The sequence below is a fragment of the Anguilla anguilla genome, chromosome 8 (assembly GCF_013347855.1).
Source record: "Anguilla anguilla isolate fAngAng1 chromosome 8, fAngAng1.pri, whole genome shotgun sequence".
NCBI classification, from domain to species: Eukaryota; Metazoa; Chordata; class Actinopteri; order Anguilliformes; family Anguillidae; genus Anguilla; species Anguilla anguilla.
Genome location: NC_049208.1, coordinates 8,914,114 through 8,932,731, shown reverse-complemented (window position 1 = coordinate 8,932,731; position 18,618 = coordinate 8,914,114). Strand labels below are relative to the sequence as shown.

Sequence of the window (18,618 nt, the reverse complement as noted above, 5' to 3'; positions counted from 1 at the left end):
TAACACTCACATGAACCACACAGGAAAGTTGCCTTTAAAATGTAATTTCCAGTTCACTTTGCATGAGCTAGATGTATCTTACAATGAAATACACCGGAAGTAGGCCATTTGTAACTTGTCGTAGCACTGAGTTGCCTAATGCGCCAATGCTAAAATTAAGCCTCATGTTTGTAACATTTTTAACTTATTGATAAAAACAAACAGTATAAACATATGAAAAACAAACATATACTGCATGCATGTAAATATCATATAATGTCATTAAGACATTTATTAGACAATATTATTCTGTATATCCTATTATGATTTGTCGATTAAAAAAAAAAAAAAATCATTCCATGTATGCATATTTTAACTTACAAAAACCACAAGCAAATTTATGTAATAAATAGCTATTCAAGTTTTAGAATAATATATTGAAAATCATTAATTGTTAGAGTACACCCATACAAATGAACAAAGCTGTCATATACTCGAAATGGCCAATAACCAGCTCGCCATAACATAGCTTCCCACGGCATTGTAGAGCTCCTTGAGCTGGCACTGCACCAGGAGGAACTGCACTGGCCCTAAACAGAGTCAAAGAGAGTCAAAAATAGCATGCCATATGCCAGACTTGCCACTTCTGTGGTACAAACTTACCCCACCATTACTTATCTCAGAAATGAGAACTGCCAAATATGAATATGTTTCACACATTGGAATATTACTGTATCTCCTGGTAGCTTTGAGCCAAATATTTAGATTGGTTTTTGGAGATACCCCAACTGAAAATTCCTGCTAAGGCCAGCTGGGATTCTAAGACGGTTTAACGTGGTTTAAGCTGCATTTTAGCTGGTCATAACTGGTCTGCGGCTGGTCAAAGTGGTCTCTAGCTGGACAAAGCTGGTCAAAGCTGGTTAGGCTGGTAAGCTGTTGGTCAAACTGGTGTACTAGCTGACTATATAGACTAGTCAACTGGGGAACAGCTGATCACCCAGCTAAAAGTTTTGTAAACAGCTTGAATCAGCCTGACCAGCTTAAGCTAGTTTAAACTGAAATTTTGAATTGCAAAAAAAAGAAGAAAAAAACAAGCTTTAATGTTTAAAATCTCTCAAAATGTTGTTCAAATGTTGTAAACATAAAGAAAGACAGAAATAAATAAATAAAACATTTTATCTACTTTCATACAGGAAAGTGCGCAAAATGCCTGAAAAAGTGTGCGGTCGAGATTTGAAGAGATTCGCAAGTGAACTTACAAACGAACCGCAACGAAAAACAGCAAGTGGCCCTGAGAGAGAGAGAGAGAGAGAGAGAGAGAGAGGGAGGGAGGGAGGGAGGGAGAAAGAAGAAGAAGAGTGACAAATAAAGAGAAGCATGGCGTTTTTACGCACGTCATACTGTGGTTGAACTGAAACTTTATAAGCAGCAGCCAGAGGCCCGGGAGGTGCCAGATTGCGCTTCTCACAGTTAAGCGACACAGAGGCGCAGCGAGATACGCCTACCTGACAGGACTCCCGTCATTCAAGGACCCGATTTAGGCTCTCAGCCCAACACGCGGTGAGTACAACTGGTCCGAGCGGCTGAAAAGATGGCTTTTTTTTTTTGTTGTCATTTTATAGCCATTTTGGCCTCACAAACCTTAAAAAAAAAAAAACAAAAAAAAAAAAAACATTTTCCTGCATTGTAAAATTTTTGCAATAACATTTTTTTTTTTGGTGTGTTACCTGGGCAGCAAGACAGTGTGTTTAATTATTCCATGTTTTTTTTTTTTTCCAGATCTGTCAAGATGACCGGTGTATACGATTACATGGCTGTGACAACAGACTACGTATGTTATCTGCTCATCGATTGTGTCAATTATTTTTTACATTTTTACAAATGAAGTGCACCCCTGGTGTAGTGTATCTCACCCCTCCCAGAGTGGGACATTCATATTCTATGCATGGAAGTATTTTTGTATGCATGTGTGCATCTTAGCGTTTTGTGGATATGCACATGTCATAACACGTATTCCTGAATACGAGACAGTGAGACAGTCTAGACAGTGTTCCAGTGCATTTACAGAGGTTCATATGCTCTCCAAATGATCAATAAATCTATGCTTATTTCTTATACATACAGGTTGCTACACCTGTTTTTCAACTTAATTTTTTTCAGAAATTCCGATACTATTTATACATTTAACTAATGTATCAATAGAAAATGTGAAATTTACAATGAAAACTTTGAAGTTTCTTTTAAGTATACTTTTAAGTGTCCTTTGTAAATTGATTGCTAGAACTGATGAATTGCAATAGGTGAACTTGCAATGTTTGTGGTGTGCAGCATAGTACATTAGCTGTGTTTGACAGTCTTACTGTACATATCCAGGCAAGGGTAAATTCCTCCTGAGGTCTTGCTTCTGAAGACACAGTGCCTGCAAAAAGATACATTTAAATTAGAAAACCACTGAAATTAGTTATTTGCTGTTAAGACACCACTACAGTAGCTTTTAGCAACCAGACACAATGTTCAATTGGCTGGAAAGTCACCTTTTGCATTTTAACGATAGAAATGAAGAGCATGATCCTTTGCAACCTAGATTTTGAAAGAAACATAGAGGGCTATTATTTAGAAATTTGTAAGCTCTTGAAGGCTCAACAAAATAATGTGCCTCCAGCAGGTGTCATTAAATACAGGCGTTATAAAAACATAATATACATAAATAACATAAATAATGTCAGGACTTTAGTCTCTTTCTGACTCTTGCCACCTTATTATGTTTTGTAGGATAATGATGATGGCAGCACCAGCCTGACCACTGAGGATTTGGATACTTTTTGCGACAAGGGCGTCGTCCGCTCATTTAGGGGGTACTACGAGCCCCCACTTTACTGGGGGATAGTCATCCTGGGCGGCGTCGGCAACCTGCTGGTGGTGTGGATCTACCTCCACTTCCGAAACCGCCTGAAGACCATGACCGACGTGTACCTGCTCAACTTGGCCGTGGCCGACCTGCTCTTCCTGGGCACCCTTCCCTTCTATGCCTCCGACGCCGTCCAGGGCTGGACCTTCGGGTCCGGGTTGTGCAAGACGGTGTCGGCCGTCTACAAGATCAACTTCTTCAGCAGCATGCTGCTGCTCACCTGCATCAGCGTGGACCGCTACATCGCCATCGTGCAGGCCACCAAGGCCCAGAACTCCAAGAAGAAGAGGCTCTTCTACAGCAAGGTGGTGTGCCTGGGCGTCTGGGTGCTGGCCTTCCTGCTGGCCATGCCGGAATTCCTCTTTGCCAGCGTCAAGGAGGACTACGAGGGCAACTCCTACTGCACCATGGTCTACCTGAACAACCAGAATAACCGCACCAAGATCCTGGTCCTCGCCCTCCAGATCTGCATGGGCTTCTGCCTGCCGTTCCTGGTCATGTTCTTCTGCTACTTCGTCATCGTCCGCACCCTGCTGCAGGCCAGGAGCTTCGAGAAGCACAAGGCGCTGCGCGTGATCCTGGCGGTGGTGGCGGTGTTCGTCCTCTCCCAGCTGCCGTACAACAGCGTCCTGGTGGTGGAGGCCGTGCAGGCGGCCAACACCACCATCACCGACTGCGAGGAGGCCCGGCGCTTCGACATTGCCAGCCAGGTCATGAAGAGCCTGGCCTACACCCACAGCTGCATCAACCCCTTCCTCTACGCGTTCATCGGGGTACGGTTCCGCAAGGACCTGGTCAAGGTGTTCCAGGCCTGCCTGTGCATGCCGGGCAAGTTCACCAAGGTGCCGGGAGGCTCCAAGAGGTCCTCCATGATGTCGGACACCGAGACCACCCGGGCCCTGTCGTTGTAGCCCGGAGCGACGCTCGATGTCCACGTTACCGTCGTGGGCCAGTTTTTTGCTCCGCAGGGTTACGTCAACATGTGTGTGCAGGGATGGCCCAGGATGGGACTGAAATCCTTTGGTCAGCAGTGCTGACTTGAGTAGTTTTTTGGGGGGTGGGGGCTGTAAAGGGTCAGTTTAGGAAAAAATGTACAGCTTGGGACGAGACCTTTCCCCTGGGACAGCTCAAAAAAGGCTGACATCCAGAAAGTATGACTGTTAAAGGCCCACCTGAAGATGGCCACTTCATAAGTATAGGATAATGGACTTTGCATCTTATGGACAAAATTGTGGAACTTCTTCATGGTGTACTGTAGGCCTTGCTGGCTGAGGTCTGAGGGGTGGTGGGGGGATGGAGAGCCAAATGGTGTTCCCCTAACTTTCCTCTCTACAGCATTAGCGCATCTTCATCACAAATCTCTACTTTTGGTTTTGTTGCAGGTGAAGCAGGCCCTTCCTGAAAGCCTCTCTGTCTTCATATTTCTGTGCATTGCTGCTTACCTTCATTCATGCCTAAGATGAGGGCAGTTGTGAACTGTTCAGAACTTTCCTGAACATCAACCTGAAAAATGTTTCAAATGATTCTCTCATGCAGAACTTATTTAAAAAGCCGTTTGTTTTTGTTTTTCTGACATAAGACTGTAGATAGAGACGGTTTTGTTTGTTTTCTGTTTGTTCAGTGAAATGCTGCTCTTGTCTGAGGACACGTTGCTCTTTTATGTTGTTTTGTCTGTTTTTTTATACTTGTAAATAACAGCAAATAAAAAAAAATCAAGACATTTTGTTGTGGATGCATTACCTCATTGTGTAAATATATGTTAAATAATGCTACTTTCTTATTACACCATCAAGACAGATACCTCCAAAGTAGTAAGAAGCAGGCATACACACACACACACACACACACACAGACACACACACACACACTAGATTTTCATGGACAGGCTACTGCAGTCATTGCTCACTGTGATGGAAAAACCATGCATTCTAAACCTCGGTATATCTCAGTAGAATAATCATAATAAATCAGTCAAGGGTTACATACCTGAAGTAAGTGGTGGCTCCTGCAACGGTTTTAATAAGTAAATTTTAAAAAAAACAACATTTTCTTTCTGAGTCATTCAACTGAAAGTTGCCGCAGTTGTACAATTATACACCACTGGTGCCTCGTGAGAAGGTCCCACAGTGCTACGTTTATACTGTGGTTAGACAGTGTGACATCACACGAAAACTGCAAGTGCCTGGGGGATGGGATGTATAGCTTTTGCGAGTTAAGAGGAAGGGAAGATAAAGTGATAAAATACCCTTTTCTGATGCAATGACATAGCCCAGCAAACACTACAAACGACAAAACTTTACACCAGGCTGGCCAAAGGAGGATGGGCTCCCCCTCTATAGCCGGGTTCCTCTCGAGATTTCTTCCCATTGGGGAGTTTTTTCTCGCTGCCATTTGAGGGTTTTCTCCCCACTGGGAGTATTTTACCTTATGTGCTTGCCATCTGGGGGTTCAGGCCTGGCGTCTGCTCTTTTCGCTCTATCTCTTGCCTTGCTAGACTATAACGTGTCTTTGTGACAGTTCTCTGTAAAAAGCGCTATACAAATATAAAATTGAATTGAATGGAAAAAAAACTTAAACGCCAAAGTTTCCTCCCTCTCTAAAAGCACACCGCCTGAAACAGCGATTAAAATAATAAGCCAATCAGCTCATAACGCTACTTAGAAGAGACAGCCAAACAAATAAACTGCTCTTCGTAACAGGGCTACCTTTTTTAAATTTTTTGTTTGGTTTTTTTTTTAACTCTATCTTAAAGGAACATCGAAGGCTGAGACGTCCTGTGTTGGAAAAGCTGACTCACAACCTGGTTACTCTAGTTTTAACTACTCAGCTTGGGCATGAGAAGCAAGCTGCTCACTGAAATGAATGGCAGTTGTTTGCCTTGTCCTTCAAGAGCACTGGTGTTCAGTGTAGTGCAGCAGTGCCCAATCATGTGCCATGGTATGCAGTCTTTCATTCCAAATGATCACTTCACCTGCTGATTTCACTGATTAGTTCCCTCTTCTGTGGTGAAATCAGGTGTGTTAATTGGTGAAATCAGCAGGTGAAGTGATTGGTTAGGATGAAAACCCGCATACCTTCAGCCTTCCATGACACATGATTGGGCACTGCTGCACGACAGTGAAGACCAGTGCTTTTGAAGGTGGGGGGGGGTTTGGGGGCAGTCTTATCCGAAAAGGGCCAGTGTAGGGGCAAGTTTTTCTGTTTCGGCCTAATTCCACCTAATTCTACTTATCAAGGTCTTGTTTGAAGACCGTGATTAGTTAATGCGTGGAATTAGGTGTGCTGGACTAAGACAAAAACTTGCACCCCACCCACACCGGTCCTATTCGGATAAGACTGCACACACCCAGGGGTGTAGCACAAAATTCTGGCCCCTATACATAAGCAGTCTCTGTGGGCCCCCTTGCTCTCTTGATCCATGTCTCTCAGGCATCATTCCAGGCTTTTCGAGGGCCCTCCCGCCATTCGGGGCCCTGGGAAGTCAGTCCCACTTTTCCCCCCACTACGACGCCCCTGGACACGACCTGCTGTGCTGTGATGGTCAGACGTTGCATCCCGACTGTGGAGACTGTGACTGAAGACCTACGCAGGGCAGAGTCCAGCCTGACTAGCCGCACGACCAGCAACTCATAATAGCCGCAACTCACAGAGCAGGCAGATGTGGTGAAGAGGTTCGGTTTTTTGCTCGAGCCAAAAGATCAGAGCGGGCGATTTAAGCGTTATCTAAGCGCCTTCGTCTGTGGCACGGTTGTTGGTGCCAGACACGGTGCTTCCAGCACATCAAGAACAGTTGGGGCGACACAGCTCTGGCAGTCGGAGGGTTGCCCGGTTCGATCCCCCACTCATATTTAATTTCAATTTCAATGTGCTGGAGAAGAGAAAAGAGCAAAAAAAATTGGGTCACTATCCCCGCACCATTGCATTTAACTGAATATATAACACGCAAAATTAAATGTTGAAATATGACAGCTGAATGAACACTGAAATAATAACTGACAGCAGAGCAGGAGGTGCTGCGTTTCATACGCTGCATAGTCTACATCATGAAGGATTGACCCTGTAGAACGTACAGTCTGAAAAATTCCGGGGGTGGGGTGGGGTGGGGTGGGGGGTAGGGGGTGGGATTGGCGGGTTTCAATCGACAAAGCGCTTCTCGTCACATTAATACCCCTGATTAAACCAACCGGCAGTAAACTGCGTCGGAGAAATTAACTGTTTCAACCCGTCGCTACACAAAACACTGCACAAAAAATGTATTGCCAGTCATTTCGGTGTCACCCCCCTCTGATGGTGTCACCCGGTGTGGTCCGCGCCCCCCACGCCCCCCGCGCGACGCCTCTGCTGTGGCTGTACTCGCTGAGATTAAGACCAGACCTCAGACAGGCAGGTATAATCATGGTCGCTCTCTCTGCACCAACAGGAAGTGGTGACCAGGGTAATGTCAACAACGTGTTCTTCTCCGGAGAACGAAGTCACGTGAGACTCCACCAGTCAGTGTCTGAGATGTAGACACGCTGCCTTTGTTGACGTCAATTGTGGCTAGTGAATCAAAAGCAAGGTAGACTACAGTCTACCTGCAAGCCAACCGACAGCAAATTCAAATTACAACCGCTAAATTTGTTTGTTGACTTAATTTCACAATCGACAATAATGTGAGAACGGGGTGCATTTTTATATTGGAGGTTTGATTCTCAGGTGTACCCTTGAGCAAGATACTGAACCTGAATTTCTTCAGTAAACATTCAGCCGCAGACCGGACTGTTTGTAAAAGAAAAAATAATGAAAGTAATGTGGTACGGACCTTTCTCATCTCATCTGAAGGGTGAAACTTCACCTCAACCACCACCAAACATGGAGGAGGGTGAACACAAAAAAAGGAGCGCAACATTAGAGACATTTAAGCAGCTGGATCGGGCAAAGGGAGATCCTAATGTGATTTAAATTGCTTGTTACATTACATTACATTACATTACATTTATTTAGCAGATGTTCTTATCCAAAGTGACGTGCAAGAGTGCATATCGTGGCAATTGGAACAACTACAAAACACAGGTTCAATAAGGTACGATACTCATCTCGTACAGCTATTTCTATCCAAGAACACAGTTCCGTTCACGCAGTGAACACTATTCTGACCTAACTTATGCCTTTGTTGATCAGGCAAACCAAGGCCATTGCTGTCACTGTGACCCTGCAATTCATTAAACATCGGTAGCAGTCCGTCATGAAGACACACACACATGCAGATGACATCAATAAGACAATATGATGAAAGCTCACTGATGAACTGCGCACAACTCCAGTCGTTCTGCCGAATTACATTGCATTTATTTTGTAGCGATCGCTGATTTCAAACGACACATTCTTCTACCGAAAATATATTTCTGCTGAACAGTTTCACGTGTTTGCATAACAATCTGTGCCAGTATCGTAACCTGTTTGGGGAAGTTTGCTATGCTAAAATCCGGCAGCGCAGTTCTGTCGAACTTCAGCTTCAAAACAACACTCAAAGCACGCTTACAAAAGCACGCATGGGCAATTGTGGATTGTGACCTACATCACCTTGGAATCAAAGAAGATTATTTCCTGTGAACAAATCTAACTGCTTACCGTACATTCACTACTCAAAAGGGATGTGTTAATATCCAACATACTTTGTCGTTTTACGACTTTCGTGTTACTTTTCAACACATTTTGTGTCAAAGTTACTACTTTTGTGAAACAAACATGCAATTTATATAATACAACGGGAGACATTTTAACACGAACTGTGTCAAAAAGTAACGCGTGTTGTTCTTAACTAGACACCGAGATGTGTTAAAAATGACACGATATGTGTTGTTGTTTTTTTTAACACATCTGTCTTCCAAGTGTTCTTGGGCGGGGGGCGGGGGGGGGGGGGGGGGGGGGGGGGGGGGGGGGGAGGGGCAGGGAGTGAGACAGACCAGGGGTGCCTTCACACTGTCTGAGGTTAAGACACATTGCCTTGCTGACGTTGATTGTGGCTAGTGAATGAAAAATAAGGTAGGCGGAGTTTACCTGTAAGCCAGCCAACAACAACTTAATTATATTATTATTATTATTATCATTATAACCAATAATAATAATCACAGTCATAATAATATCATAATAATACCCTTCAGCAAGATACTGAACCTGAATTTCTTCAGTAAATATTCAGCTGGAGAAATATAGAGCATAAAGCATGTGCCCAGGGTTGCCGCCAGTGTGGACCAGCACATACACCACTCCCTCCAGTGAACAAAGGCCCTACAAGCATAAAAAATTAGCAGCACATTCATGCAAAGACAGGTGGACATTGGCAATCTCCTGAACTGACAGTGCATAACCATGGCGACGGGGTAGTATGACGGGTCTAGTCTAGTCTGGTAACCTAAATGGTCGATTCCCAGGTAGGAACACTGGCGTTGTACCCTTGTGCAAGGTACTTAGCCTGCATTGCTTCAGTACATATCCAGCTGTATAAATGGATGTAAATGTAAATTCTATGTAAAAAGTTAAAAGTTGTGTAAGTCGCTCTGGATACGAGCGTCTGCTAAACGCCTGAAATGTGATGCAGTCACGTATGCAGGCTTCAACCTGCCTGCACCGTCGCACCTCTCGTCTTGTGGTTGAGCAGAGCAGCACATGTTTTTGACATCGTTCCTCTGATGTATATCAATAAGGCTCAGGAAGGCAGTGATGATGCCTCTTCGAAATGTGTTACTCTGCTCATGTTCCCCTTTTCACCCTAACGATCACAAAGTCTAGTTTAAAAAAAAAAAAAAAAAAAAAAAAAAACAGCACGCAAATTATTTGAAAAGCCGAATGTTTTGCAGGGTTGCCTTTCCTATGAAGGCTTTTTAAAGAATCTTTTCTGAAAAAACTTTTCTTTAATTCTGACATTGTCTCCTTCAAGACCTGTAAAGGGAATTGTGTAAAACAGTTTACAAATATTGGGCCCGCATACACATCGAGTAGCACATCGATGAGCCAATCGAAACTTGAGATCCAGAGGGTTCTGAGACGGAGCACCCGGCCCGCTCCATTCTCTAATACAGTACACGGATGGCTCTACATGTCAGTGCAACCGTGGCAACTACGGCCATCAGCCCCACCAGAGGCCACACGATTGGGTCTCTTGGTGGAAGCTCAAAATGCTTTACCCACAACTCACATGTTCCACGCAGGGCCCCTCGGTGTTGCACAATCTGCAGAACACAGGTGAGAGAAGCCATTTGAAGTAACATCAGATTTCACACCAGTGTCTCTCAGGTGCAGGATTCGCAGAGTTCGCCATCAGCCCAGAGCTACAGTATGACAGTGTTTTTTTTTTTTTTGCAGAAAAAGGAGAGGGATAAGATTTCCCCTGTCCCCACCCCCCCTCCTCCCCTCCCCCCACCACCCCCCAACCCCCCCCCCCCCCCCGCCTCGTGCTTTGGCTGCAGATGAGAGCTTCTCAGTTCCCTCACCCCACCCACACATTTTAACATGTCAGTTGGCACTCCGTACTCCGCGTGTTTTTTTCTGAGCCGCGTGTGCACGCGCCGAAGCAGTAACCATGGCGACGGCGTTGTCGTCAGTCGGCCGTGGCGGAGGGGGCCGCGCGGAGGTGGGACGCAGCTGGGCCCCGCTCCACCGCGCTGGCTTTCTCGTCCTAATTTTGCAACTGTGTTTTGCAGCTTCGCCCCAGTTTGACTCGGTGTAAGTTAGGTCATAATAAACGTTCGCTGCGTGAACTGAACTGCGTTCTTGGCTATAAATACAGCTGTACGAAGTGAGCATTGTACCTTATCGAACCTGTGTTTCGCAGTTGTTCCAATGACCATGACATGCACTTTACTACGTCGCTTTGGATCAAAGCGTCTGCTAAATAAATGTAACGTAATGTAGATCCTCCTCACGTTGCAGTGCCATGAATTCCAAAATCTCCCTGAGGCCACGGCACCAGCTGTAATCAGCAAGCGATGTGCCTTGCCTCTGAATGGTGCTAACTCCCACCTGTAGTGCTGTGTGGTCTACAGCAGTGGTTTTCAACCTTTTTGCCCCCAAGGCCCCCCCCCCCAACACACACACACACACACACAGGAGACGTGATCACCTGTCTGTCTGTCATCATCATCGTGACTCCATCTGTAGACACTCCAGTGCAGTCAGTCATGCCTATTCCATTTAACCCCATAAAAACATAAAAGTTATTTTTTAAAATCTGCCATGAACTTTCATAGCAAACAGCAAACACACTTTATGTTTTATAATATTAATTGCTTGCTTTGTGTTATTTGTTTACCTGAATAATTATTGTAGCCTATGTCTTGATGTTTTTGTGATTGAAGCATAGTATAATCAGTATAGTATAGTTCAGTATAATCATCTCAAGGCCCCCGTGGCAGCTTCCTGAGCCCCCCCCCCCCCCCCCCCCCCCCCCCCCCCACCCCCCACCCCCCCCCCCCCCCCCCCACCCCCCCGTTGAAAACCACAGGTCTAGAGGATGTAAAAATAATCACAGGCTTGTAGGTAAGTGCAGTGGAGGAACAGACTGTACTGTTGGGGGGATCTGAGAGGCGAACAAGCCATAGCAAACTGGGGACCAATGAAAAGGGAGGAAAAGGGTTTTAAAAATGTTTAAAAATTCATTTTTGAAACTGATTATAATTTGAATCAGTCTGCCTCCTGACAAAACTAAAATGTCTCTATAGAAATGGTCCAGAGTGTAGGCTATGTCTAAACTTGTCGTATTTCTTACTTGTGATCCAAGTGAAAAAAAATAAAGGATTCCATTCCAACAGCGTGCCTAAAGGACCGTTTCCATTCCCTTACATTGGCTGTTGAAAAGCCTTAAAGCCCGGCCGTGAATGGGCGTCTCCGCTGCTTAATAATTAGCTGCCGTGTGCACTACGGATGAAGAATACAGTGGGATACAATTAATAGCGAAACATTGCCCTCGTGTGGTAATATTAGTACCTACATGCAATACTGAATTTGTACCTGCCTCTCAACAGAGCACAGCCCAGTGTTTTCTGGTATGTACTGTAATTTGCTTTCGAAGCTATAAAAACCCTGGACTGCAGGTGTTTTCTGTACTTGTTTTGCTGTTTGTGTACTAAATACACAAACATGTATACTTTTAACTTGATTCCAGATCAGGGATTTTCGGCACACTGCTTTTGCCTGACCAGCTGCTGTATCCGACTTTTTACGTGATACCGTTATTGTGTAGCAGTGCACGTGAGTGTGTACATTCTGTACTTATGAACTGGGCAGAGAGCAGGCGATATATCACACACAATTATGTTTTGCGACCCAAGGAAACAGGAATAATGATCACAAAAAGAAAGTTACATAAAAACACACAATGTTTTTACTACAAAGCCAGTAGCACTGCTAAAAAAAAAAAAATCATGATACCAGTTATCAAAACAACGTAAACGTACAGTCTCTACGTTACACGCGCAGTGCATTTACTCTGGTGTCCCATCACGCGCCAGAGGTTTGCTTTCGGAAACACAATGGCCTTGTCATCAAGTTAGCAAAACAAGGCAAGCGTATCTTACTTCTATCTTCCTAAAAGCGCGTTAAACCTAAGATGTAGGACTTGTTTGGATATCCAAAGAGTAAGGATAACGTGCATCATTTAAGGGAATCTCATATTTAGCACTTTAACTCTTTGATTGTCTAATTTCAATCACTGATAGCATGTTAATTAAAGAGGCCCATAAATGCAACAGGATAATGTTTTCCACTAAACTTTCATAAATTAACTTTTCATAAACGTTCTGCCACTAGAGGGTGCACCTTCCAATACCAGAGCCAAACATTGGAGAATAAAATGATGCCTTCGCTAAGGACCAAAAAAAGTTTCCGTAGGCAATGTCAGACCACATAATGTCATTTCTATTTCAGCTGTTGCGTACATTGATTTATATGGAATTAACACATTAAAGGATTCTTGATACTATTAAGAAAAAAACGTTTTCGTTTAGTTTACAGGCATTTAACAGACGCTCTTATCCAGAGCGACTTACATCGTATCCAATTATACAGCTGGATATATACTTGAGCAATGCAGGTTAAGTACTTTGCTCGAAGGTACAACGGCAGTGTCCTACTGCGAATCGAACCTTTCGTTTTTGATGACCTTTCCATCAAAATCAAGATGACCTACTCTTAACTTATTTAAAAATGTATTGTACAGTAGGTTATGACAAAATATACTGCTACCTTAAAGAGATATCAACCCATTACTTTAATATGTGATTTTACTTGACTTTGAAGAAACAAATGCCTATCTAAGAGTTACACTATTAGGTTATATTATCCATACCAATATCTCAAGACATCATGCTTCACATTTAAACTGACCTATATACGTAACATATTTCATATGTAATCAATATGTATATTAATATTCTGAAATATGTTATTTTATTAGAATATGAAAATATGATTATTTTTTTATTAAAATAAGAAACGTATAAAAATATGAAACTTTAAAAAACTAAACACAATTTTGTTGGCAGGTTAAACTGTACCTATTTCTTCCAAATTATGTCTAGATTTATGTATTCTTATGGCCATTGTTTAAAATATTTTTGAGTAAATGTCGTAAGTAAAATAATAGAAAAAAATTGATTTAACTTATTTTTATTTTAAAGGTACAAATAAAACACTCCAGATATTATCCAGGTAAATAAATGTCGCAATCCCGACATCTGAAAATATGCGGTCAGTAAAATCAAAACTCCTTTAAAATGTGGATATCTGCACACAGAGAGGAGGACATCGGGGCCTTCTCATAGGAGAGGCTTCTGATCTCCAGTGCCTCTCCGTGCTTAAATCCACGACATGACATCATCAGCATGCTTATTATGCATTTCAGGGCCGAGCCTCTTTTTGTAAAAAAAATCTAAGTTCACAGCTAGCATTGACTTTTACTAATGCCCTCACAGCAATTTTGCTTGTTTTGCTTGTCACTCATTGTTATTCATTACAGCTTGGAATAAATGATTATGTGTGAGCGGCTAGCAATATATGTAAACGTTGTTTGTTACACATAATTATTTATTAAAATATTTGAATACAATTTATATGACATGTCTGAGCTGTGTGAATTTGAGGCAGGTTTAAGATGATAATCTAGAATCACAGAGCCATTTGCTCTCAGTTTAATGAGTTGCGTGATAAAAATATAAAAAACAATGGGCGTCTGCCACAGCCATACACAAAGTCATTGCAGGCCTTTGGCGATAAACATTTTGCAATCCTTATATTCACTCCGTACTGTTTGAACAATTCCCCCTTGGGAGTGATTATAAAAATACAAGGTGGCAAGGCCTTCTTTCCATAACTAATTAATGTGTTGTTTTGGCAGTGTTCATTTCCACTCTAGGTCATTTACAATAGTTTATTTCAAGCTAACTACAAAAACCAGAATATGCCATGTTGTTTCCCTCCCTATTCGTGAAAAATGGGTACATGTGCGAATTTACATCACTGTAGTGAGACATAACCTTTTGACATGACGTGCCATATCTTCTTCTCAATTGAGTGTAATGGGGTTAAATGTAGGATATCAAACAGTCCAACGATTTTTTCTGGGCGTTGTCGAACAAAGTAATTCGTGTATGAGTATTTGTTTTGATTGGCTATACGTTATGCTCCGGTCCTGGCGAGCAAGTGCTACGGCAGCATGATCGTTCATTCTCTGGTTGGTGGTCAATACCACTTCGGAAACTGCACGGACCCTTGCACATGCTGGGCGGCCGGATAAAGCAATGAAGAGAGAGAGAGAGAGAGAGAGAGAGAGGGAGGGGGGGAGGAGTCGTGGGAAGGAAAACGCAGCTGGAGAGCCACACGTTTCCCTCCTTCCCTACATAAAACACAAGTACAGTAATAATGCTCTAGATGCGAGACCTTTGTGAGCACACACATTTTTCTACGGGTACATTGTCTTGAGAATTCTGGCAGGAATGTAAAGAGTCTCAATCAACTGAGTTGGGAACTGCTGGAAGGAGAGGGTGGGAAAAGACAAACTTCTCTAACAGCGATTTTGGATACGATTTTAAAAGGGAAGTTTTTTGAGCGCAAGGTTGGCAACCGCGAAGCGCGAGACAAATCTACACCTGGCAGGGCGAACAAAATAAACGTTAAATGCTAAACTGTCCTCGCGCACGTAAGTATGAGAACGGAATGAACTGGAAAGTAATTTTTGTGAATGGCATGCTCGCTGGTCTTTTGAAAGTTCGATAAAGAAAAGTTGAGTGCCTGCAGGGCATTCTGTCAGCGATATCATATTTCACACTAGAATATGTGGTTTGCAGAATTTATAGCTCAAAGAGAAAGGGGTCGTAAGACGAAAGAACGGGAAAAGTTCGAGTGAAGCTACTATTCGGCCCTGCCCACCTCCTAAAAATGGAACATACCACTTTAAGCTCGTCGTAATATTCATATTTATCAGCATTCTGCATGCATTATATATAAGGCGTGCTTTGTCTGTGTTTATTGAAGAGTGGGATCTATTCTGAAACATCTCTCATTTTCTCCTCTCCGCGCGTAACTTTTTGTGACTAATAGTATCTTGGAAAGAAAAAGGTTATTTGCATACTCGCTATTTTGCACCGTGGATCAATGAAGTTTAACCAACCGCACGTCTAATTTAGCAGTGGTTAATGCGTGCGGAAACTGATTGCTAGGTGATGCAATCTCTGCTGTTTCCTCTGAACTTGAATGATTTTTGTTTATTAGTAGATTTGGACCTGGGCTGCATGGTTACATTTATTTGTGGCCTGAACTTCAAAACGAAAACTTTAGGCAGAATAGAAACGTGGTGGCCTTGATGAATATTAAAACAGTTGTCCTGGCATGCAGTCCTATGCGCATTCTTTAGCGTACTTGCCACATATATATTTAATATTGATCGATTATATTGATTCATATTAATCGACTATAAATTTGGCAGCTTTATAACAACCAGATCCTAGCAGTGCAGTCGTATTTTACCAGAAATCTGGTTAGGTATTATACATGAACATCCGTTCATGTATAATATCTTTGACATTGTACTGTATTTTATATTTGGTCGGAGTAACTCCTGTCCATCTCTTGACCACAATTCCAAACAGTAGCCGATTGTGCAAAAAGTGCATGCAAAAGTTATCCTGGCGTATCTCGGTATAATTAACTGGGGGAAACATGCTCCCAGAAAACGAATACGGTTGGTTTTTAAAATTGGTTATTTGTCGCCAGGAGACTTAAAAGTCCTGATGAAAGTATTTTTTTTTTTGCTTTCCCCTTTTCCTTTTTGCACTGTGCACTTGAAATCTTATTATATTGGCATATGTTGTGGTGAGTGCAATCTCCAGTGCATGCTGGCCCATTTGAAAAGGCACAAGAAAACAGATGAAGTGCATCGATGTTTAAAAGCACCGGTTTTAAGACAGCAGTGTGAAGACTTGGAATGTTTGTTTGAAGATGCAGGCTCCGGGGAGTGCAGAGGGAGTACCTCTGTACAAAAGCGAGTTGGATTCTGTGGTGTCGCAGTACGGTTTAGCAGTTTAGTGTAACTTCATGGGGGCGATTAAATCGTGACTAACTTGCTGGTGGTACCGGCGAAGGAGTGGATGCATCTGTATTGTAGATATTGGAAGAAATTTCACAGTTCAAACTACGGCATTTAAATTAGTGTTCAAAAATGTAAGAAAACATATTTCATATTTTAATTCGCTTCCACAGTTTTTTGCCTGTTGAACGTGTCGCCCTTCTCACGTAGTTTCATTGCTGTGACGAATCTTTTCCTCTGTAGTAGCCATTCGCTTACAAATGAGCCAGTCGGCACTAGAGCTGCAGCAAAACTCGGAACCCAACCGTCAACGAGGAGAATTTTCTCCCCAGAACTTCTAAGAAGTACGGTCCAGAAAGTGCTCAGCGTAGCTCGTTGAGAGGATTCAACCGAAGCATAGGCTGCAGTAATCTGCAGAATGTGCAAAATGGAGCTTAGATGTGTTCCTGGCATGTGCCTTTATTGTCTGGGCAACCTTTAGAGGCTCCTCTGAGAATGCACACTTTCCTTTCTGCAAGGAGGTGAGAGCTCTAAACTCTCTGATTTTGGACAGGGCTAAAGCAGCACCCGCCCCCGCCTGTAGTACCCTGTAAATGTGTCTCTGGGACCATGGCAGAGGGAAGGTGGGGGGAGCGTCCATTTTTGTCCAAAAAATGCTTCTCGGAAACACTCGCCCGCAGGGGGGGACTGGTTAGGCGCCGCGGTTCCGAATGGATTCGGGCCCCGGTGCTGAGCGGCGCGGTTCCGCGCGGACTCCCGCGAGGCTCTGCCGGGAACGTCGGCGAGCACCCCGTCCCGGGTCGGGCGGACGGAGAGTGGGGATTGCGCCGATGACAGATTCAAAATGGAAGGCTGATAATGAAATGAAAGCCCTCGCAGCTGGACTGCCCGTTAACGAAGGACACTGTGACCTGCACCTCCCACCGTCTGAGAGAGAGAGAGAGAGAGAGAGACGGAAAGAGAGAGAAAAATGAGAAATGATTCCCTAAACTGTCCTTGAAATACTTATGTCCTCCTCCTTACTCGAAGATTGAAGGGAGGGAACTGCTTTTATCAGACAGTCTGACGCGGACCCCTGCAGGAGGAGGTGTGATGGAGGGACGGAGCGCAATCGTCACCCTACCCCAGGAGCACGGTGGGAAAGAAAATAAAACTTTTCCAAAAAAAACAAAAACAAATGTTGGATTTGATGGTGGTTGTTCGATCAGTACTGCGGGTTATGAACCCAGGCTTCGGTACAGTGTCCTTTGCTTTGCCCGGTCAGTGGGGGAACTGTCCCAGTGCAGTTTGCCGTGCAGCGCATGCAGTGAATGTGGCTATGGCTCGGTATTCAGTGCAGAGCCTGTGATTCAGCTAAAAGCTTTGAAAGAGTAGGGTTTTTTGGAATGTTTTCTTAGCCAGTGCTCTAGAACTCCATTGCTTTCAGTCACCAGTAGTGATTGTGACATCGGCATTAGAATGGCCAGTTAAGAACATTCTAATCACATATTTGTGATCTTAAAACTTCAAGGGTTATATTGAACTTAATAAAAGATATCATCACAATGGAATACCAGTTTAAAAAAACTGATGAGAAAGTACTGGCAGGCGGCAGGGGTACTTATATATCAAATACTTATTTTTCTCCGAGCATAACTGAGGAGTCTCTTAAAGTGTCTCTTTAATATTTAGAATGTTTCGATGAAACAGGAAAGCATGGTTGGCCTGAATGGAACCCAGAACATAAATACTTTTCTGCTAAGGGAATTGTGTGAGCCTATTATTCAGCACTTATAAAAGGTTTTTTACTGTTGGGGGTAATGTAAGGGGTGGGAAGATGATCTGTTGCGGCGACTTCTCCTGTTTAGAAGAAGTCGGGGTCAAGTCGAAACATCGTGGATTAATGTGCAGATGATTAGAGGGAAGCCATTGTTTGCTTCGCTCTGTTGTGGAACGACAGCGTTTTCTCTCGGTGATTGCTTGCAGATGTAGACGCTGGGACAGAAGAGGTTGGCCGTAGGAGGAAAGAGAAAACAACGTTCGAGTGAAGTCCGCTCTCATAAGTAAAGAGTCCAAGGGCAGCTGTGGACATGTCCCGCCTGTAATCAATCTAATTTAAGGGAAATGGGTCAATTACAGACGGTCACAACGAGGTGTGTTTTAACCGCATGCCGTGATGTGGTTTGATTGTAAT

General features: G+C 43.4%; 2 protein-coding genes across 5 annotated transcripts in view; both read left to right on the top strand.

Annotated features, from left to right (window-relative positions):
* The first annotated feature begins 1,418 nt into the window (after positions 1-1,418).
* ccr9a (chemokine (C-C motif) receptor 9a) lies at positions 1,419-4,607 on the top strand. Its single transcript, XM_035431570.1, has 3 exons — positions 1,419-1,539; positions 1,759-1,810; positions 2,752-4,607. The coding sequence occupies exons 2-3, from the start codon at positions 1,769-1,771 to the stop codon at positions 3,796-3,798; spliced, it is 1,089 nt and encodes a 362-aa protein (XP_035287461.1). The 5' UTR covers positions 1,419-1,539; positions 1,759-1,768; the 3' UTR covers positions 3,799-4,607.
* A 10,115-nt stretch (positions 4,608-14,722) lies between these two features.
* Positions 14,723-18,618, top strand: part of LOC118232730 (transcriptional activator GLI3-like) — a 55,120-nt gene continuing 51,224 nt past the window's right edge. For all 4 annotated transcript variants that reach the window (XM_035427792.1, XM_035427789.1, XM_035427790.1 and 1 more), the window contains exon 1: positions 14,723-15,059. The gene's annotated coding sequence lies outside the window, so the exon portion shown is untranslated. The remainder of the gene's footprint in view (positions 15,060-18,618) is intronic.